This window comes from Peromyscus leucopus, chromosome 4 (genome assembly GCF_004664715.2).
Source record: "Peromyscus leucopus breed LL Stock chromosome 4, UCI_PerLeu_2.1, whole genome shotgun sequence".
Classification (NCBI taxonomy): Eukaryota; Metazoa; Chordata; class Mammalia; order Rodentia; family Cricetidae; genus Peromyscus; species Peromyscus leucopus.
This window is the reverse complement of record NC_051066.1, coordinates 13,493,444-13,514,693: the sequence shown is the minus strand read 5'-3', so window position 1 is coordinate 13,514,693 and position 21,250 is coordinate 13,493,444. Positions and strand designations below refer to the sequence as shown.

Genomic DNA, 21,250 nt, shown 5'->3' with positions numbered 1-21,250 from the left:
TCCTCTTGCAGTGGGGTGAGGGGTGGGAGATGGGCAGCCCCCTACTCTTGCTTGCTATGGCAGCAATCCTCTCCTCTCCTCTCCTCTCCTCTCCTCTCCTCTCCTCTCCTCTCCTCTCCTCTCTTCTCTTGGCACTCCTGCAGTCTGACCCCACCCCAGGCTCCCTCAGTGGCTTTCTAGCCTGGGGACCCAGAGAGGCATGAGCCTGGAGAGTTACGAGTTTCCCAGGCTGCTCTTTCTGTCTGTCTTCCCTGACACTCCACCCCAGCCCAATGATAGACTAAGAGACTGACATCCTTGCCCCCATGGTCCACAGTGGCCACATAGGACCCAGTGACCAAGCAGTGACATCCAAGAGACCACACTGTGACACCAGTGATTGCATCGTGATCATTTAGTGACCATCTAGCTATCATAGTGATCATCCGATGACAATCTAGTTGACAATGGGATACTCAGCGGATGGAGTGACCTCAGAGTGGCTGCACGTGACCACATTGGCTACAGTGGCCATCAGTGTAGACATCAGTGATACAGTGACCACAAGGAACACATACTGAGCCCACAGTCTCCATGCAGTGACCAGTAACTACAGTGATCATGCATGCGGAGGTCACTGTGTTCAATGGGAGGTCACTAGGCAGTCATTACATGGTCACTGTAGTCATCGTGTGGTCACCGCGTGGTCACTATGGCTGTTAGTGTTAACTATAGTCACTGGGCAGTCATTGTGTTGCTGGAACATGATCACTTGTGTGGTGGTCATTGCATGGTCATTGCGTGGTGGTGGTCATTAAGTAGTCACTGTGTAGTCATTGCCTGGCTACTGGATAGTCATTGTGCGGCTCCTGTGGTCACTTGGTAGTTATTGTGGTCACTTGGCAGTTACTGTGCAGCCATTGTATAGTCAATATGGTCGCTTGGTGGTCAATTGTGGTCTCACCTGGTCTTTGGGGTCACCAATGTAGGTCACTCCATGATCACTGCCTGGTCCTTATGTATTCACTACATGCTCATTGTGCTGTGTGGTCATTCATTACATAGTCACTGTGGTGGCAACATGGTTAGTCAGTATGTGGTCACCATGGTCACTGTGTGGTCACTGCATAGACATTGAGATCGCCATGTGATCACCACACAGTCCTGGTGGTCACTGTGCGGTCACTGTATAATTGCTGCATGGTCATCCTGTGGTCACTACTTGACTGGGTGGTTGGTGAGTGACCACTGTGGCAACTGCAGTCACTGTGGGAGGTTCTACTTCTTTCGGGCTCTGTGTGAGCAAGGTCATGGAACTGCCTCCCCGCCCGGTTCATTCTGGTGGTGTGAATGACAGGATCTCTCTCTTCTGGGCGGCACTCCAACGCAAGTGCGTGTCCTCACCATCGTCATGGATGGACAGTCGGGCCGACAGCTGCCCTGGCTGCTGTCACGGTTCTACAGTGAGCACGGGAGGGTGGATGTCCCTTCCAACACTGACCTCATGTTCTTTCCCACACCCTGTAAGGGGGCTGCTGACCTTACAGCGCTCCGGGTTTGATGTCTAGAGGAGCCCCACACTCCTTCCAGACTTTTCCCCATCTTTAAGTGTCTTTCAGTAGGATAAATGCACTCACAATTCGGTCATCATAGCCACTCGTTCCCAGACCTTTTCTTGCCTCAAGCTGAAGCATTCCTCATTAGCAGCCATCCCCAGTGTCCAGCTCCTGGCACTGCTGAGAAGCTTTGTATGTTTCTCACACTGGACACTTCAGGTACACGGAACCATCTAGTGTGTGTCCTACACCACCGGCTTCCTCCCCTGTTCCTCCACACTAGAGCATATACCAGAACTCTGCTCCTTTATTTTATTTACTTGTTTTTGGTTTTTTGATGCCAAGTCCTCACTATGTAGCTCTGGCTGGCCCAGAACTGGCTATGTAGAACAGGCTGGACTCAATTTCACAGAGGTCCGCCTGCCTCTGCCTTCCAAATGCTGGAATTAAAGGCATGCGCTGCTACACCGGGGCTGTTCCTTTATTTTTATTTGCTTGCATTCTGGGGATGGAAGCCAGGGACTCGTGTGTGTTCTACAAGCCCCACACTGAGCCACCCGGCTAGAATAACAAACAATACTTTGTTCTGATTCTGTTACATGCTGCTTATCTTCCGTCGTCTGTGGCGTCCCCCTCCTGGCTCTTGGAAATGCTAGTCCAGATCATGTAGATGTGGGAGTCCACTTCCACTCTTTTTGGAGGCTGACTGGGATTGGAGTTGCTGAGTTCTTTTAACTTCCTCATCCTCTCACCCCCTCCCAGGTGCTGGAATTCCAGTGTGTTGCTCTGCAGTACTAGAGCTGGAAGCCAGGGCTTCACGCTCACTAGGCAAGCACTCTACCAACTGAGTCACACCCCTAACCACAAGGCTCTTCTTTTTCAGACGTGTTTTTGGAAAACAGTGGCCCCGCCTCGAGCCACAAATTCCCATTCAGAAGTAAAAGGGAGCAAACCATGGACACACTTGTGGTATGCACCATTTCAAAGGAGCCTTTGCTAGACAGCTCTGGGGACATGAAGGTCCAGGGAGTAGGGGAGACGTTTCAGGGGTTTCCTAAGGATTGGGTGGGGCGTGAGGGTGCTTCTGTGGAACAGAAAAATGCTCCACAATAGGTCCATGGTGGTGGGTTCCCCAAACCCAACTGCCCAATGCTAGAACCTGCTGCTTGTGTTCTTGGGGCAGGGAACCTCTCTGCCTGGTGCCCTGGAGTGGACATATAACATCACACCTGTCCAAACCCCAAGAATGCTCAGCACCTAGGCAATCCTCACACACAAGGCAGGTTCCCCGTTGTGATGGCTGAGTTCCTGGGCTGAGGGGCAGACACACAGGGTTCTCTCCACTCGCTCAGTTCTGCTGTGAACCTAAAACAGACCAGAAGCATAAAGTCTCTTAAAAAAATCTCAGTGAAGCTGATCTGCAGTCTGGGCACCTATCACCCCATTGGAGACTGGGGGGGTGGGGGTGGCCTGGGATGGAGCTTGCTGGCCTTTCAGCCCTCAGGACCTCCTGTCTGTCACCAAGGTGTGTGTGACTGGTACAACAGCCCCACAAATGCCAGATCTGGGGGCATCTTTTTTTTTTTTTAATGCTTGTGAACATTAATCCAGCTGTGTCTTCTCAAGGGTCCAAACTACTTCACAGCCCAATCAACAAACAGAAACTGACTCTAATTTTCATTTAAAAAGAAGAAATAAACAAGTGGTCCCTATCCTGGAGTAGCTCTCTCCAGCCACCTTCTGGGCACAGGCTGGACGCTTCTCCCAGAAGGAAGCAGCTGTGTCTCCCACCACACCCTCTCCAGAAACAGGGCACGAATAGCTTGTGGCTCCAAAGGCCTTGCTGGCCTGGGACCTGGGATCTGCATCAGAGCTCAGTTTTTCTGGGACTTGTGAGGCTGGAGCGGTGGCCATTTTTCTTAAGACATGGTAACGTGGGCAGAGCTCTGGAGGTGAGGACTCTTCCCTCTTTCTAGAAGTTGTTTCTTTAAAATTAACCCCTGGCCATATGGTTAGGGGCTGCGTCCCTTCTACTCCACAACAGAGACCCTAGAGGAAGTCAGGACAAAGTCAGGAGTCCTCTCTGACCCAGTAGCCCGCTTCTGAATACTTTGCTCTCCCAGACCTCCGTAGGGTGGTTTCCACACATGGCCTGGACACACAGGAGGGAGGCCCTTTAAAAGCAGCTGGGAAGGCCGGGATAGCACAGTCAATCCACCGATCACTAGTTCCTCCCCACAGCTAATCAGTGCCCCAATCAGCTTTCCACCAGCCTCCACCACCCACCAGGCCCTATCATTCACCAACCTTCTCTCACTAGCCCCCACCTACTCTCCAACCCCAGCTCCCCAGCCTCTACTCACGTACCAGCATCTCTACCACTCACCAGCCCCCACTCGCCAGGCCCCTGCAGCTCCTGAACCACACGTGCCTGGCCCAGCAGCCTGAGCCAGGCATTTCCGGCCATTGTCCAGACCAGAGCTGGCTCAGGAAGCTGTGATCCTCAGAAAAGGGTGAGAGTGGAGGAGGGGCTTTGGGGACATCCTGACTGAGCCCAGAAGCGGCCATGGGGGATGGCCTAGGCCTTGAGGGGAGGGGGTCCTCCTTTAGCACAGTGACTGCCACGGGGGCTTAAGAAGGCTGGGCACTCCACTTTTGCCTGGCAGAGCCAGGGCCATCTTCATGTGGTCACTCTCAGGCAAGTGACTAGGGAAAGAACAAGACACTGGGGGAGCCCAGGGAATCGTGCTGGAGGCAGCGAAGAGACCTGGTCTCCAGGCTTCTGGCTTGAGATTCTAGCACTTGAGTCCTAGAATAAGGGGGCAGGAGCTTGGAGCGGGCAGAGCACAGCGTTAGCCACACACGGCTCAGGGACTTGTGTTCTAATCTGGTTTTGTGTACACTGCTGTCTGGCTGTAGACACAAAGCACTGGCCTTTTTTCAGCCGTGGCTCCCTCCTGGCATGATGCGGGTTGGGAGAGTACCAACGTCCACGTGATATAAAGACTGGGTGAATGGGGCTTGGCGTTCCCTAAGACTAAGAAACAGGACTAGAAAAGGCAGAGTTGTGACTGAGACTACATAAGGACCTGGGGTTCTCAGGGCCCTAGGGGAGCACCGAGCACAGGCCTGATTGGAGCTGGTGTTGTCCGCACACAAGGTCTAGCCCTCCCACCCGAGATAAGGAGAACATGATCAGCCGGGGCGCAGCTGCTCTGAAGTACAGAGACAGAACAAGAAGACATTCCTAAAGGCAAAAATTCCAGGAATCATCCTTGGGGTAGGTCCTAGCCAGGTCTACTTACCCACAGCAGGCCCCTGCTAGGATCTGTTCCCTTGGGGTCTGCAGAAGGACATCCCATGTATTTGACCCTTGGAGGTATGATGGAGGCTGGCTCTGGGGCCCAGCAGAGCCTGTTCCTAGTCTACTTAGCCAGGGCTCTGGCCTCGGCTCCTGGGCCATTATGCTTACTTACCCAGCCCTGATATCCTACCAGGACTTTGGGTGCTGGGGTTCCTTGATCCGTTGGCCACCTCTCCTATAGGTGGACTTGATGCTGGAGCTCCAGTCTCTGCCCAGTTCACTTTGCCTGCCCCAGGCCAGGGTCTCAGGCCAGCTTCTCCTCTCTAAGCCTCAGTGCCCCCCCCCCCCGCTACAGCAAGGTGAGGGAGCTGACCCATGCTGCGTCATGCCTCAAGAGCATTACAGGGTTGTTGAGGGGGGCATGGTTGAGATCTGTGCCTGGTCCAGAGGAGGCCACAGTATCAGCAGCAGTGATGGCTGTGGCAGCTGTGACAGCGGTGTTGGTGGCAGCAGCAGCAGCAGCAGCAGCCGCAGCTCCCATACATCCCTGTACGGGCAGACGCAGTGATGGAATGGTGCATTGTCCCCACCAGGCGCCTCATCCTCACCAGCTCCTCCAGATCCCCTGGAGTTGGCCAGAGGCTGTGGATAGTAGATGGGGTAGTGCTATGGAAAACATCTGGGGCTTAGCCCTTGAAGAGAATCAGATACTGACTGGCAATGGACCGTGTGTGCCCCACCCCCCAGCCCAGATGCACTGGCACAAAGGGTTATTTGTGGTCTGAAAAGCCATAGCACCAGGTTCAAAACAGCTAAAGGAGGGCATGGCCCACAGATAAATGGACACTCTCTGTGTGCTCTGGCCACATAACGGAACATGGTTCCACCAGAAAGAAGCTGTGATTCACGCTACAACATGGAGGAAACGCAAAACAAAACGGGAAAGAAGGCAGACACAATAAGCGCTGTCCCAAGGGGGCCGGTCCCTAGAGACAGACAATACATCAGAGGGTCACCTGGGGGCTGGCGATGGCCTGGCAGGACAACTGGAGCTCTCCTGAGGTAGTGACAGTACTGTGATACTGTGAATTGACTGTGATAATGGTCACACAAGCTATGATTCTCGCCAGCCCACTGAATCTTACACGTTAAAGGGTGGACTATGTTTGTGAACACACTCTTGATAAAGCTGTTATGCTACAGAGGAAACCATCTGCTGAGCCCCAGCCTGGCCCCTCATGGGCTCTTTTCCCCGGCTGGCCAGAGCTATGGACCAGTGTTACAAGGAGCCCAGAGTTAGTGGTGCCCACCCTCAAGAGCCCTGAGTCAACATGGCAGGATGGCAGCCAGAGTCAACATCCTTGAGGAATTAGGAAAGTGGGACTGGGAGGTGACACATGGTGCTTGTGGCCGCTCTGCTACAGTGACAGAACCAGAGCTGGCCTGGGAGCAGCATCTCCAGGAAACCCTGATCGATTTCGGCAGGCAAAGTGCTAGCGCAGAGGTGGAGCGAGAGGGTAGTTAATGTCTCAGAACCCAGAATCCTCAGCTTCTTCTCCCACCCTAGCCTCAGTTTACCCCTGACCCCCAAAGCACTGAGACCAGTCTCTGCACATCTGCCCCCATTGTGGAGCCTTTGAGCTTTTCCTCAGGAAAAGAACTCAAGCTAAATTTATGCCAGGGCCCCTCAGGCTCACAGAAGGAGAGGTCAGGCTTCCTGCAGACCCAGGCCCTGACGTAGTTCCCCTTCCCCTCAGCAGGGCTCCCATTGTTCTCAGGGGCCTGATTCCCCATCACCCGACACACACACTTCCTGTTTCCTGGCCCGAAGGAAACAGAGATTTCTGGCGGGCCGCAGATGCCTCCCCACCCCCCAAGCTTTTAAAGGATATTAAAAATAACAAGAGCAGACAGCTTGAAGCTGAGCAGCATGAGTGCTTGAAGCAAGAGGAATCTTAGGGCCGCCACCCAGCCTCTGAATTTGGGACCATGGGTCTATAGTAGTGGACCTGAAGGTCCTCATCCTCGACAATACTCCTGATTCTCCCCACGCTCTGACCTGGCAGATGGGGAAACCTTCATGGAAGCCCACAATAGCCCCACAAGATGGACACTGACTCATCCCTTCCCAGAGATCTCTTCCTCCTCTGACCACTGTGGCCAACTGGCCGTCACCAGGGAGAGAGGCGTCCCCCCTATTCCACCCTGGCAGAGTCTGGGGAAGCCTCAGCCCTGGCAGTCTAGACCCTACAGTGACAGGCTTTGTGACCTTGAACAGACAGTCCCTTGGGTCTTTGGTGTGGGACAGGGAGACAGCTCCTCCCCTCCAGACATGGCCAGCAGCACAGGGCCTGCCTGGCAGGCCGGACTGTTCCTCTAGCGTCTCTTTCTCCCTGCTTCTGAGTGCCCATGCTGTCTCTCTCTACCGGGGAGAGCAGAAGAGGACAGGAGGGCGGTAAAGGGGGGCTGGGATGCTGACCTAACACCCACTTCCATTGATGTGACCTAGGACCCGAGTTCTTGGGGACTTCCCTTTCCACCCTGGAGATAGAGTATTTTTTCCCTGTTGTTAAGGGCTGGGTTGCCCATCCATGAAGCTCAGCAAATTGGGGTAGGAGGAGCCTAGATGCCAGAAGAAGCTAACATACCCAGAGACATCCCCTACCTCTTCACAGCCCAGTCCATGACACCCCTCTCCTTCCCTGGTGTCCTTACAATGCTTCTGCCACAGGGTTCCGGACTCTGGCCTGCTCCTCCTGAGTCTCCAGCACTGGCCAGAGAATCTCCTTGGGAAATGAATTTTTCCTTAGGGTGGAATTCTGGGGTGATTGAAGCTGTAACATACACTGCCACTGTAGACTCGTCAGAACAGCTAAAATGACAGCAGTAGATGCTGCCTTCTGATGGTGTGGAGGGGACCCGGCGCTCCTAACACTGTATGGAGACCCGTCCCACAGTCACTGGCTTCCTGCCTTTCCTGGAATCAGTAACTGCTCAAGGACAGGCTAGGTGCAGAGAATGCACAGGTGCTCTGGTCTGGGAGAAGCCTGGGCTCTGAAAGAGGCCCCGTGGAATGTAGCAGTGCATGTGGGTAAACGTTGGGCTATGTCCCCATGGGCTGCAACATGACCTGAGGTGGGGAGATGCAGCAGCCACAAGTGACCACAGCACCTGTGTGTCTCATGACATAAATGGGGCTGTAGTGGTCAGGACAGTGGGCAGCCTCAGCTGTGGCAGTAGGGCACTGTCTCCAGCCTGGGTCACTGGCAACAACAGGGCTGTGTTTGTATAAACGCTCATGCCCGCACTAACTGTGAAACCACTACCTTATAATGTCAAGGGGCCACCAGCCAGCTGGGGCTGTTACTCTTTCTGGACCTGCCCTGCACTGCTTCTGCTCCCCCAAGGTCCCCTGTCCCTGTCCTGCTCCTTGGAGGGTGCGGAAGGGCCGGCGCAAGGAACCCATGGGACTTTGTCCTGAATGTGGAGAGAAGCTTTAGAGGCAGACATGCTCTGATTTCATCTCTGTGAAGCTGTATGAGACATGAGCATGATGGGGGCTGGGATGAACCTACCGAGGCCCAGGAAGGCCTTGGTGGCTTGCAGACTGGGGATAGTGGCAGGGGGAGGGTGACAATTCCTGGTACATTTTAGAGGCAAAGCTTATGGGGAAATACCAGAGGCTGAATGAGGAGAGGTCGTGGACACCGCCCAGCCATGGGACACTTTGAGGGCCAAATAGGCAGGCCATGGACAGCTCTCAGCCTTTGGCCTACACATGGAGTGGAGAGCATAACAAAGGTCACCTGGTGGTCTCCAGGAAGAGAGCAGTGAGGAGACAGGACCAAGTGTCCCCCAGCAACCTCCACTGCTTATGCTTGGGTTCTAGGTTGCAGGGTCCTCATTCTCATCTCCTGGGTAATTTGTGAGCTTCTGCAGCCTCAGCTGACCGGGGGAATTCTCTAGAAAGAGCGTCTCCTGGGGAGCTGGATGCACTCGACGTCTATAACCCACGATGCCTGGTGGAGGGATAGGGCAGGCAGGGAGGGACGTGGAAGCTCAGGTCATGGCACAGGACTCCTGTTTGTGTAAGCTTCCTTCCCTCTGTTGAACACAGTGCTGAGCTACCCACCGGTCCATGCAGCATCCTACCCAGTCATGTCCTTTTCAGTCCTCAGTGAGGACTGGTCATTCGGGCAGGCGCATCCTTGGATGGGAAGTTGGGCCCAGGCTTAGCTGACAGAGCCATCCTGTCCCTAGGCCAGCCACCGAAGCTGGGAGATAAACAGGAAGCCCCATCTTTCTGCTCTGCAGTGTGTTGGTCTTTCCTTCCTGAAGTGCTGCTGGCTCATACATCTGGGCCTTGCTGCCCCTCGGCCTTGTACTGTCCAAGATGCCCACGCAGGCCTCTGCCGGGACCTAGGTCCTCCCTCTCCTGGGGCTGCAGAGGCCAGACATTCAGCGGTGAGGGGTCCAAGGAGAGTCCTGGGAGACCAGGGGGGCTCTCTTCAGCCTCTGTCCCTGCACCCTACCTGGCCTGTGGGAAGGTAAGGCAACCATGTTCCTTTAACCATCAACCTCAGGGCATCGGCAGATAGGCTAAGAAGGTAGTTGCGATACATGGGGAAACTGAGGCACGGTGTGGGGAGTAGTTTCCTGACTGCAGCAGTTTCTGCCTTCAGTGACACTTTAATCAGGGCGGGACTCCTGGCCCAGAGCTTCAGGTCCAGATATGGGCCATGCCCATCTGGTCTCCAGTCAGTAGGAGTTGTGGGAGATGGGGGGGGGTGCGCTGTATGTGGGGTGCCCTAGTGGCAATGGGTGATGGCAGACCTGAGTAGGAGGTGCCCCTGGGTCCTTCCAACGTGCAATGACTATAAATAAGTTCCACCAGTGAGAAGAGGGCCTGAAACGGTAGGTACTTCAGGGGTGGGGTGGGGAGTCCCTGAGCACCTCCAGGGGCCCATCAGCCAGCTCCTCCTCCTCCCCTGATGGTCCCTCCTTCTTCTGTCCCCGACACGCCCAGTGTCAAGGTGAGACTCCGGTCTGCCTTTGTATCTGTCTCTGTTGAGGGATGTCTGTGAGTCAGGTCCCATGATGAGATTCGGGTGACAGTGTGGGGCAGGCCAGCATGCTGAGGCTCTGAACCAAGGATCTCTTTTCTTGGGTATGTCTCAGTCTTGGCCAGGTTGGGGCCGAGGAGACAGAGTCATCAGGAGAGGAACGCAGACACACGGGCAGCTGATTGGCATGGCTACCCACACTGGTTTGCAGTCTTTCACAGGTCTCCATAGGCAGACCCTCGGGGCTCTGGTTTGGAGTCCTCGTTCCGCACCTGGAAGTTCGGCAGTTTTCCTAGGCACCGAGCACCGGTGGGAGGGTGGACCACAGCTCTGCATCCCTCAGCCATCGTTGGCACAGCCACGTCTGAGGACTGTTTTCCCAGGCTGACTTGAGCTCCCTGAGGGAAGAAGGGTGCCGCTCCTGAGCTAACCTGTTTCAGCTCTGCTCCACCTCACTGCTCACCCAGCCAAGTCCCTTCCCTCTTTGAGCCTCAGTTTCCCTTTCAGTCCATGAAAGGATCTGAATCTAGCCAGTCCAGTGTTTGCTGATCCTTCTGTGAATGAGGGGAAGGCAGATGGCTCAGTAGTCGAGCTGGGACAGAGAGGCAGGCCCAGGTGACATGAGCGGGGTATCTCTAGGACCTGGCTCCCACTGCTGGTGGGATACCCTGGCCCTTGTGGACAGTGTGAGCCCTTGGGTGGAAACAAAGGCCAAGTGGAGCAAGGCAACAAAGGGCTGAGGGTGTGGCCAGTGTGTGTGCCTGAAGTTAGGGATGGGGCCTCCACCTATCAGGTCTGCGTTTAGGGCAAGAATACCGTCTAAAAGCTATCTCTAGACACTCAGGCCAACAACATTTGGATGCCATGAGCCCCTTCATCCATCATGACTCTGTTGACCAACACCTCTCCCATGCCTTGGGACAAATGGGGAAACTGAGCTCTGGGAAAAAAAAAAAAAAAGTGTACTATCCTAATTGGCTGGAGCCCCGTTCCCTGCCCACAGGCTGAGGCCTGCAGCAGTCTCCTCCCCTGGCCATGTTAGAGGGAGGGTGCTGATGATGTGAAGCTGAAAACAATAGGGTGGGGGCAGCACCTCACTCAGCACTCCACCAGAAGCTCCCAGGCTGCCCCACCTCCATCCTAGCCCAAGTTGTCCAGCTCGGTGGGGTGGGAGAGAGGTAGGGCACCGAAAGGAGATGCCCCAGGCATCATCGGGCAGGCTGAGCCAAGGAAGGCTGGTACCATAAGGACAGCCATGGGTGGAGAAATTCTACTCTGGGTGCCCTCAGTTACTGAGGTCTGTGCATGTTCTTGGTAGCTACCCAGTCCTTGGTACTGCTGCCCTCCCATCCTCGTCCATAGGACGTCTGGCCCGAGTCTCCCACTGTTGAGTGTCACACTGGGAACCGGGACCCTAGGCAATTACAAAGCCCCACTTTTGCCACTGAAAGACCTCTCCCTGAGCCGGGCAGTGGTGGCGCACACCTTTAATCCCAGCACTCGGGAGGCAGAGCCAGCCTGGTCTACAGAGCGAGATCCAGGACAGGCACCAAAACTACACAGAGAAACCCTGTCTCAAACAACAACAACAACAACAACAAAAAGACCTTTCCCTCTCACAGCCTGCTGGGGCTAAGGGAAGGGAGGAAAGGCTAAGAGCATCCTTTGCTCCCTCAGGCCATAGGCATAGTCATCCCAGAGTGCCTGTGCCAACTGGTCCTGGAGGCTTTCAGCTCTACCTGCACACCTCTGCAGTCGGGGGCAGGGGGGGGGGGCTCACTGTCAGCCTGGGCAGCTCTCCGGGAAGAGTCTGAGCTGACTTTGAGCTGGCATTTGCCCTAGTCCTGGGCCTTGAGACCCTCAGAACAAGCTATTCTCAGACCATCTGTCCTGTCCTGCCCACCCCTGGTTCCCATCCAACTGCGTACCACCAGCACCAGTCCCTGGTCACAGTGGGGCAGGCTTCCCCTTTCAGGTCCCTATATGGTGTCACACACATTTAGGAGGATGCTAGGTCCTGTGTCCCAAAGAGGTAGAAGACCCCTTCTGTCATTCTCATGGATGTAGTCTTGTGGAATGGGAAGGACCTGGTCACACCTTCTGTTTCATACTGTCACCAACCAGGTTGTCCCTGAACACAGGCTGGGTCTCTGGCTGCTTCAGGGCTAGACCCTGGAGTCCCAGGGGAACAACAACCCCCTCCCCCACAGTGTGGTCAGCCCCCCTCCCTTAATGCCCCCCTTAGCCCCTTGGCCTCCTGTTTGTTCACTGACGGATCCCTGTTATCAGCAGAGAACACACACAGGAAGTCCGGAGGGAAGGGCCCATCCCAATCCCGATTTACACGGGATGGAGCATAAAAAGCCACCCTTCCTTACCCGGGAGGAGCCTCTGTGCACCAGCAGGCTGCTGTGCAGGCCCTGAGGAAGGCTGAAGCTGACAGGACAGGCGGGCAGACCTGAAGAGGGGTCGTGGGCAGCAGAAGCTCCCTTGAAGGGCAGGGTGGCTCATGGAGGCAGCAGAGATGGCCACGGCCAGGCCTGGGCGGCATCAGGTATGCAGGATGGCCCTGCAGGGTAGAGAGCGGGTGGAGGGGGCCCCCGAGTGCCCCAGGACCCATGAGAGGGCTGCAGCACCCGTCAGCCAGGTCTGGGTCTGCTCAACTGTGAGGTATGCTGTCCTCACTGTGAGCCATTCCTATCTGTGAGCGGAGGAGACCTTAGGGTCTGCTGGCCTGGCACTTGTTGGGGGTGGCTCAGGCATGACTCCACACCTCACCCCTAGATGTCTAGCAGCATGGAACCAACCCCTGAAAGGAGAAGCTGAGAGCAGCATGGTGCCCAACCCACCTACCTCCTGGCCCCACTCTTTCTCTTTGGAGGATCCCCTGGGTAGGCGTCAGAGCTCAGCCCAGCAGGACCCTCTGGTCAAGGCTTATGTCCTCTGCTCTTCTGAGACAGGGCTGGGGGCTCCTAAGCTTGTCATTAGTAGTAAATGAGCATTCCTGGAGAATGGGGGTGCTGGCCAGGAAATCAGCCCCTAGAGTGGGAACCCTAAAGCCACGTTTGTAACCTGGCTGAGCCATGCGCACCCACCGAGGGGCACAGAACATGGGGCTAAGGCTGAACCCCATCTCTTTTGGGCTTCAGGCTTAGGGACAGCTTCATGAGGTGCAGTTGGGGTCACCTGAGTCATCGGTCCATCTTGGCTCCTGGTGAAGCCTCTTGTGCTGCCTCTCTCTAGTCCCTGCACCCTGTTCCCAGGCCCCCAAACCACAGTGGGGCCTCTTGGAGCCTCGCTCCAATGGCATCTCTGGGAAGCATACCTTTTTTCAGACTAGAAGATGGTTAGGTCTCGGCCCAGGTGAAGGCAGAGATCAGTGAAAGCTACCTGAGTGGAAAGAGAAGCAAGGATCACAGCTCCAGGAACCAAAAGGGGGTGAGGGTAAAGGCTGTGCAGGATGCTCTCCCCCTCAGAGCATCAGGTGCAGCTCTTTACTGCTGAGACTGAAGGACAAGTGCCTTGCATGAGCTGAGGGGGCCAGGAGACCCAGGAACCCCATTTACGACAATAGGTACAGATTCATTTGCCAGGAGGATTTCTAGTTCAGGGTGGTAGCCACTGAACAGAAGCGAGGGCTTGTTCAGGAGCCCCTCCCCTCCAGTGGCTCCTATCACCAACCAAGGTGGGTCAGGCCTGAGCTCTGAGCTGCTGGGCCTTTCTTGTTAGTGTATAGGCTCTGCACACGGCACTCGGCTTCATGAGGGGAGGGAGACATCAGTTCTACTCAGCAGAGTTTCCACCTGTCTTTAGGGAGCTCAGGGATGGAGGCAGAAGTCACATTTGACAGATGGTGGGGAGCCGGGCAGGTCAAGCCTATCCCTAGCTAGGGCATGCTGTGGTTTCTGTGGTCAATGGCTGTTTCTGCCAGCAGATCTAGGCCAGATCAACCTGGGACATGATGAGTAAACGGAGGGGGTCTGTAGGTCGAGAGCAGGTTGAAATACCATAGCTGTATGGAAGGAAGCCTGGACTCCAAGCTTCTTCCCAGGCCCTGGATAGGAGAGTAAGCAAAGCCCCAGTTCACGCTCCATCTCTGACCCACAGCCTCCAGCAGCAGCAAGACGCAGGCTGTTCCATCTGCTCATAAGGACATCTGCCACCAGTACCCAGGGGATGACTAAAGGCCGGACCACAGGTGAGCCCCCAGCAAGCCTTCTGGACAGCAGTCAGGAGTCCTGCCTTGCAGGAGCATGCACAGGAACATGTGTTAGCCAAGACATGGCTGCGGTTGGAGAAATTGACAAGGCTCATGCACCTTAAGAGCCAGGACAATCCCAGAACAAATTCAGAAATGGAGCCTGGGAGAGAGGAAAGATGACTAACCCAGAAGTCTGGGGTGGGGGTTGGGTGGTGGTGTCTGTCAGCTCATAGGAGGAGCACCAGGGGTGGCCCTGACTGTCTCAAACAAGGCAGCGACAACCAACCAAAGTGGCCAAGGGCTGTCAGGAGAGGTCCCTGGCAGGTCTCCCTATGTAAAGGCCGGTGGCTGCCAAGGAGGCTGGTGGTCACACCTAGTTCTCATCTGGGCTTTGCCCAGTGGTCTCTGTCTAGTATTGGGGCTGGGTGTGTCATGATGCCCACCCTTTACATGTCTGCAGGGCCAGTCTGACTTCACCTCTGGCCTGGCATCTAGTTGCCTGGTCAGCTGTTGTCTTTTAATACCACCCAGGAGCAAGCATCAGTCAGGAGGCTCGAGAGTTAGCCGAATCCTTGTGGGAGCCACATTCACAACCTCTTGACTCCTAGAACTTGTTTAGTCCTGTGTCCCCAGCAGTCACACGATCCTGCTGCAGAGCTGGGGACAGTCAGGATGCAAGAAGCGGCAGCACTCAGAGGTCGCATCTAGACCACCAGTGTATGGTTTACTCGCTACAAAGCTCTTGGGAGTCTCCGCTGCTGAGGCTCAGTTTCCCCATCTGCAAAATGGGATCGGACAGAGCGGGAGAGCCCATGAGGAGGGGGTAGGGCTCCAGCTCAGGCTTCAGGTGGGGCGGGGACGAGGGCGGGGCGGGGCGGGACTCGGGGGGGCCCCCCACGGCGCGGCGGCGGCGGTGGCGCGTGCGCGCCCCGGACCGCGCGGTGAGTGCGGAGGGAGCCGGGGGCCGGGGCGCTGGGGGCAGGGGTATGGAGGCAGCCCGGGAGGGTCTGGGGTGAGCGGGACTGTCGGGTGCCAAGCTTAGAGTTGGCCACCCAGGCGACACTGAGCGATCGCAGGGACCCGAGAGGTGAGCGCGCGGGGGCTGTGGCTGGGCCCCGTACGGACCCCAAGCCCCAGCCTGGGTCCTGAAGCCGCCGGGGAAAAATGAGCCAGCGGCCTTGAGCAATGGCGACCCCTGCTGGCTGCCGAGGCACCTCTCCCCTTACTCATCCTGGCCATACGACCTCCACCATGGTCGCAGCAGCCCACCCTCCCCCTCCCCAGCACAGCTCAGCCAGATAGTCCTGGGGAGGGGGGGGGTTCACACTCTCCCCCTACCGCCATGGAGCCTGGAAAGGGGCAGGAGCCAGGCCGTGGAGAGGAATCCCCCACCAGACCAGACCAGTCCGTCTGGTCACCATGCCTGTCTGGTCTCTCCACACCAATCCGTGGGCGCTGATGTCCAGACACTTGTCCCGCAGCAAAGGGACCCAGGGCCCTCTCCCTACAGTGTCCAGGCTCCTCCTCTGCCGAACCGGTCTCCCCCATTGGGGGCTGGTGAGCGGTAGGTGGAGAGGGGAGATGGCTGCTAGGGCCCATGGTGATAACTTGAGGGTTCATGATTACTTGTCAACTTGAAGGCCACACCACAGCCTGTGCCTGATGCGTGGCTGGGGGCACCTAGTGGCTGAACAACAAAGGAAATGAGCTGCCGGCCCAGTGTTGTGCTGGCCTCAGGCAAAACATGACTTTTCAAAAATTGCTTCTCCTGTTTGAAAACACAGCCCCCTTTCTAGACAGCCTATTCCGAAGAAGGTGCTGTGGACTAAGATTTGTGGGGGCAATGACCTCAGGAGAGGAACCCTCCAGGCCCCAGGGGCTAGGCACACAGGGATTGCCAACTTCTGACACCCCCTTGCCTGCGTCATATGCTGGTTTATATCTCTTTCTAGGTACCATTCCTCAGGGCCACCTGATTTTTGCTTGGCATGGTAATGCCATCCTGAGGGTGCCCTCCCTTCGGGGTTAATTTTCCTGAGTCAGCTCAGATAGACCGCAGGACACACTCCTGCCTGGATATTCCCCTATGGTCTTCTTGCCCCCACATTAAGTCTCAATGACTCATCTCAAAGCTCTCTGCCCTCCTTCAACGGATAGGGGGTACAGGCAGGAGGCTCCCTATCACCTTCCTGCCTATGATGTGGTGCAGGACTGAGTTGACTGAGTATCCCTGAGGAGTCAGGGGCTTACTCTCCCCTTGAGTAGGGGCTGGGCCAGCAGCCAGAGCTCAGTGACCATTTAATGCCATCACTGTTTACTGCTGGATGCACTGATGGAGACAGAGGGACCTCAGATATCCTAGTGGTGTCTGAGAAAATTGAGTCTCGTAGAAGCGGATTGCCCCAGGCTCCTTTACACCTGTCTCCTGGCCTGTTCCTTTCAGGTAGGGGGTCTGTAGGGCTGTGCAGAGTCTGGGGAGTAGGGAGCTGCCCCTTTAGGAAGCACCAAGAAGAACCCTGGGTGGAGCCCTGCCAGCCTCCCACTCTTGACTCTGTGCAGGACAGTGGGACAGCTGTCACTCCCCTTTGCATGGGTCTGACTCAGCCCCTTTGGCATTGCCACAGACCATTAAACCTGGGTTGGGGTTTCTCACATTCCTCATCCTTCCTGCTCCCTCACACACAGCCAGAAGAAGGCTGGAGATGGGCTCCAAAGTCCACCATGCCCCAGGCGTGAATACAATAGGACCTCTGCCCTGGCAGCTGGGAGGTATTTATACGCATACTCAAGTCCAAGAGAGGTATCCCCTGCAAGCTGTTGACCCCCCCCCTGCTGGTCGGAACATGCACACCTGCAGGTAGCCGACATCTGTACATTATGAAATCCGCAGTGCCTTGCAGGCTTGCTGAGCATTTGACCAGCCCAAGTCCAGAGTTCCCTGCTGTGTTGGTCTCAGCTCCATCCACAGCATTCTGTTTCAGATGGGGGAAGATACAGGAAAGCCCTCAATCCAGCCTGGGGCCGGGGAGGACTGGCTTGACTGCCCAGGCACCACCCAGAGCCTCGGCTGCCCTCTGGGTTTTGCCCCTGACCCTAGCAGCATTCAGGTTCCTCCTGCCTCAGGAGTCCCGATCACAGAGGCCTAGCTCTCTGTGTTTGGTGAGGGGCCAGTTTCACTGGCAGAGATGAGCCAGAGGCTGGAGAGAGCTGGCACTACTCTTGGATGCTATCTTCTGGGGTAGTGGTGGCCTCAGCACCCAACAAGTGGGTACAGACTCCACTGGAAGCCTGGGCTGGGGTTTCCATAGGGGATCGACGGGACCCAACCTTTTCCCTTAGGCTACCAAAAGAAGAAGGCTACCCCACTTAGAGACGCAGACCATGTGGGGCTCCCTGGAGCTGCTTGTGGCATGGTGCCTAGTGTTGGCGGCCGGTGGTACTGAGCATGTCTACAGGCCCAGGTGAGCAAGGGCTTGGGTCTTGGGCTGCTGGGGTCATGTTCAGAGCCCCTTAACCCTGCCCAAGGTGGGCCCTAAGACTTGGAGATAATTCCCTGTGGGCTCCGGCTGAAGATCCTGCTCCCAGCAACGTTGGGAAGCCCCCTGGGCTGGGAGAGTCCCGCCTCTGGACCCCCTGCTGACCCCATCCCTATAGCCGCAGAGTGTGTGCCGTGGGGGTTTCCGGAGGCTCTGTCTTGGAGTCCTATGTGCAGCGTGTGTACCAGCCTTTCCTCACCACTTGCGATGGACACCGAGCCTGCAGCACTTACCGGTGAGTGCCCACTGCCCACCCCACCATTGCCAAGCAGAAGCAATCCTTGGAGCCCAAGAGCCTGCCTCACCCTGAGCTGAGGAGCTGAAGCCAAAGCAGTGAGGCATTCTTGACATCAGGGATCAAGGTGGCCTCTCGGCTTTGGAGGCCGGTACTCAAGGATGCTGAGTAATCATGCCCAGCATTGTCCCCTGAGAGGATGTCACCTCAAAGGGCACCCCCCATTGTATAGGGGCTTCTCATCACATTGGTACCCCTCTTCTTTCAGAGAGTTTACTCCTTCCTTCCCACCATTGCTAGCTAGAAGTCCTCATCCATAGGGACAGTGCCCATGTGGACAATCCAATGTCCCGTCAGGCTAACAGGACAGTCTGAGCAGCACAGGACACAGCCAAGAAGGCCGGTCCTTGTTCTGATGTGGGGAGCTCAGCCTCTTCCCTGCCTAGAAACACCTGAGAAAAGCCTAGGTGCTCAAGATGCCAGATTCCAGAGACTCCTGAACCTTCAAAGTTACGGGAGTGCTGCAGGTGGAGAGCAGCTTTAGCCCAGGGAAGGAAAGCAAGCCAGACTTCAGCCAGCTCTGAAGTAACCACTGCAGGAGGGGCTAGCCCTGCACTACTCCCTGGGCCTGTGTCTGTCATAAGAAGCTGGGTGGATTGAGTGGCACACACAAGCTTGTGTGCTGATCCTGTCTGTGCCAAGCGAGCTGGGCCTTGGGAAGGGAACCTTTGAGACCCTGGAAGTGATGCTGGCTAGGTATCCACAAGCAGATGAGGTGGGCAGGGTATATCCTACCTAAGGAAGGCCTGGCCTGGGTCACCCCATGTTGGACCCCTCTGAACTACCCTTATTCACCTCAGAACCATCTACCGGACTGCCTATCGCCGCAGCCCCGGGCCGACTCCCACCAGGCCTCGCTATGCCTGCTGCCCTGGTTGGAAGAGGACCAGCGGGCTCCCCGGCGCTTGTGGAGCAGGTGAGGGCAGTGTGCACTGTGTCTGATGTGAGACTCCCCACTTTCCAACTGCCCAGCAGAGGCCCAGCTGCCTTCTATCCCCCAAGCAGTGCATCCTCACTGCAGGGCAACCCTTCCTGGCTGTCACAGGGCTCTGGGGACCCTCCTGAGTTGGTGACAGACAGGCCTCTCCTACCCACAGCAATATGCCAGCCTCCGTGTGGGAATGGAGGGAGATGCATCCGCCCGGGCCACTGCCGCTGCCCTGTGGGATGGCAGGGAGATACTTGCCACATAGGTAAGCACCACTCTTCTTGAAGGAGAGGTCTTTTTGGTGCCCTGTATATTGATTGAAGTTGGTTTTCAGTGATAGGTGGGTCTTCACAGGGGTCTGCGGCCAGGGCCTTGCCTCTGTAGACACCACTAGCTTGACACCTTCGCTTCCTACAGATGTGGATGAATGCAGTACCGGAGAGGCCGTTTGTCCCCAGCGCTGTGTCAATACTGTGGGCAGTTACTGGTGCCAGTGCTGGGAGGGGCAGAGCCCATCTGCAGATGGGAGGTACTGTCTGCCCAAGGAGGGGCCCCCCCTGGTGGCCCCAAACCCCTCAACAGGTAATCTTACCTGTCCGCCCTGCTGTGACCGACTTGGGTGGTTGTTGGGTTGTGAGCTCTGCTCTGTAGTTGAGCTGAGCAGAGGGGACACAGAGGGCAGCTAGCCCTGGGTGGAGGTCAGCACTATGCTGAGAGGGCTGAGCCCAGACATCCTGGGCTGGAGGGAGGTTCTTTGTCTGGGAAGAAGGGTTTTTTTCTGAACCTGAAGAGGTTTCTGGAAGGTGGTGTGGGGAGGTAAGGTATACCTGGAGCCTCATCTCAGCCAGTTGAGTGAAAAAGAGCCTCACCCGAAGTCTGGCAGCCTGGAGACACCGTGTCTTTGCCGGTGACAGCACATTATTACTTTTGGTACGCGCTGTGACACTTCAAACTCGTACCGTGAGTAATAATGCGCTGTCAGCAGCCCAGCGCCAGGAGTGCACCGGACCTGGGTAAGGACCACCGTCGGCGTGCAAGACCCAAGACCTCGGCACCCAGGGGCGGTCAGGGGCCACTCTGAGCTGTGCGCTTTGATAGGGCCTGGGACCAACAGCAACTTCCAGAGGCTGTGCATCTCCAGGCTCCGCTCCCACAACTGTGGGACATAGGTCTTCCTAAGGCATGGTGGGGGCAGGAAACACCCCTGACTGGCACTTGGATCTGCCCCCAGGCGTGGACAGCATGGTGAGGGAGCAGGTGCACAGGCTGCAGTCCCGGGTTGATGTGCTGGAGCAGGTGAGGCTTGGTTGGGAGTGGGTCTGGCTGGTGTCCACAGGCCCCACAGTCTCCAGAGACTGTGGTCCCAAACCGTGGGGTGGTTGGGGGTTTTATGGGGAAGGGTTATAGGGATTCTGGCTTTCTTACTCTGCCAGGCAGTACTGTGTGGGAGTCCCCAGGCTGGGAGGAACAGTTCAGAGCCCACTTAGGCTATTATACAAGGACTCTGATAAGTCTCATCAGACCACAGGCCCCATGACTCTCCTAGCTTGTCTCTGGGGTCCCGAGACCTTTTAGCTAGGTTGTGGGCATGTCATACACCTTTGTCTACTAGGCTTGGGGCTCCTTCTGTTTGCAAGCAGGGTCCCCCGCTGCTACGGCTCAGTAGGGAACTTATCGAATCCCTACTGGTCCTTCCTTCCACTCCCACGGAATGGAGGTAAAGAGGGGTCCCTTGGCTTTTTACAACCTCCTTTACAGAAACTGCAGTTGGTGCTGGCCCCACTGCACAGCCTGGCCTCTCGGGCTACAGAGCCTGGGCTCCAGGACCCTGGCAGCCTGCTGGCCTACTCCTTCCAGCAGCTGGACCGCATCGATTCGTTAAGTGAGCAGGTCTCCTTCTTGGAGGAGCAGCTGGGGTCCTGTGAGTGCCACACCTCCCCACCCACAGAGATCCCAGGGAACCCGTGGGGTGGACGGAACTATCACTGGGGACAGGCAGATCTGCAAGCTTGAACCCTCTTTCCTCTCCTCCTCTAGGCTCTTGCAAAAAAGATCTGTGATAGTATCTCGCCACCCAGGTTGGGCTGAGATGCCACCCTTACATCCCCTTCCAGCCAGAGTTCAGGTGCTGTCTGGTGGTGCCTGTGAGCAGAAGGCCCTGCTTGTCTGTCCCTCTTTCTTAGGAGGTTCCTAGGACTTGGGCCTGGGGAGTGAGTCTTGTGACTCTGCCAATGGGGCTTTCCAGAAAAGGTACGAGAGCACCCTGTCCAGAGGCGGGGTAGGGGTTGTCTCTAGCTTTGTCATAATAAAGCCTGGACTTGAGTTGCTGTCAGTGGGTGAATTGGGACTGGGCGTGCACAGTGCTCCTGCCCCACAGGCTTCAGGTAA

General features: G+C 56.3%; 1 protein-coding gene across 7 annotated transcripts; it reads left to right on the top strand.

Annotated features, from left to right (window-relative positions):
• The first annotated feature begins 9,157 nt into the window (after positions 1-9,157).
• On the top strand, positions 9,158-21,184 carry Egfl7 (EGF like domain multiple 7). 7 transcript variants are annotated; one of them, XM_037204670.1, is made up of 10 exons: positions 9,163-9,386; positions 14,010-14,100; positions 17,443-17,564; positions 17,758-17,874; positions 18,735-18,850; positions 19,032-19,127; positions 19,280-19,444; positions 20,094-20,158; positions 20,621-20,783; positions 20,900-21,184. In XM_037204670.1, exons 3-10 carry the CDS (start codon positions 17,485-17,487, stop codon positions 20,920-20,922), a joined length of 825 nt encoding a protein of 274 aa, XP_037060565.1. In that variant the 5' UTR covers positions 9,163-9,386; positions 14,010-14,100; positions 17,443-17,484; the 3' UTR covers positions 20,923-21,184. The 7 variants fall into 7 exon arrangements, with proteins under 7 accessions (XP_037060564.1, XP_037060565.1, XP_028724678.1 ...); XM_028868845.2 differs by lacking the exon at positions 9,163-9,386 and adding an exon at positions 12,271-12,456; XM_037204669.1 differs by having other exon boundaries at positions 9,158-9,386; positions 20,621-21,184.
• Positions 21,185-21,250: the final 66 nt, after the last annotated feature.

Excerpts from the sequence above, each read along its gene's own strand:
- Egfl7 (XM_037204669.1), top strand. The coding sequence starts at position 17,485 with ATGTGGGGCTCCCTGGAGCTGCTTGTGGCATGGTGCCTAGTGTTGGCG. Across the intron at positions 17,875-18,734 it reads CGAGCCTGCAGCACTTACCG|AACCATCTACCGGACTGCCT; the intron begins GTGAGTGCCCAC and ends TATTCACCTCAG. Across the intron at positions 19,445-20,093 it reads GGCCCCAAACCCCTCAACAG|GCGTGGACAGCATGGTGAGG; the intron begins GTAATCTTACCT and ends ATCTGCCCCCAG.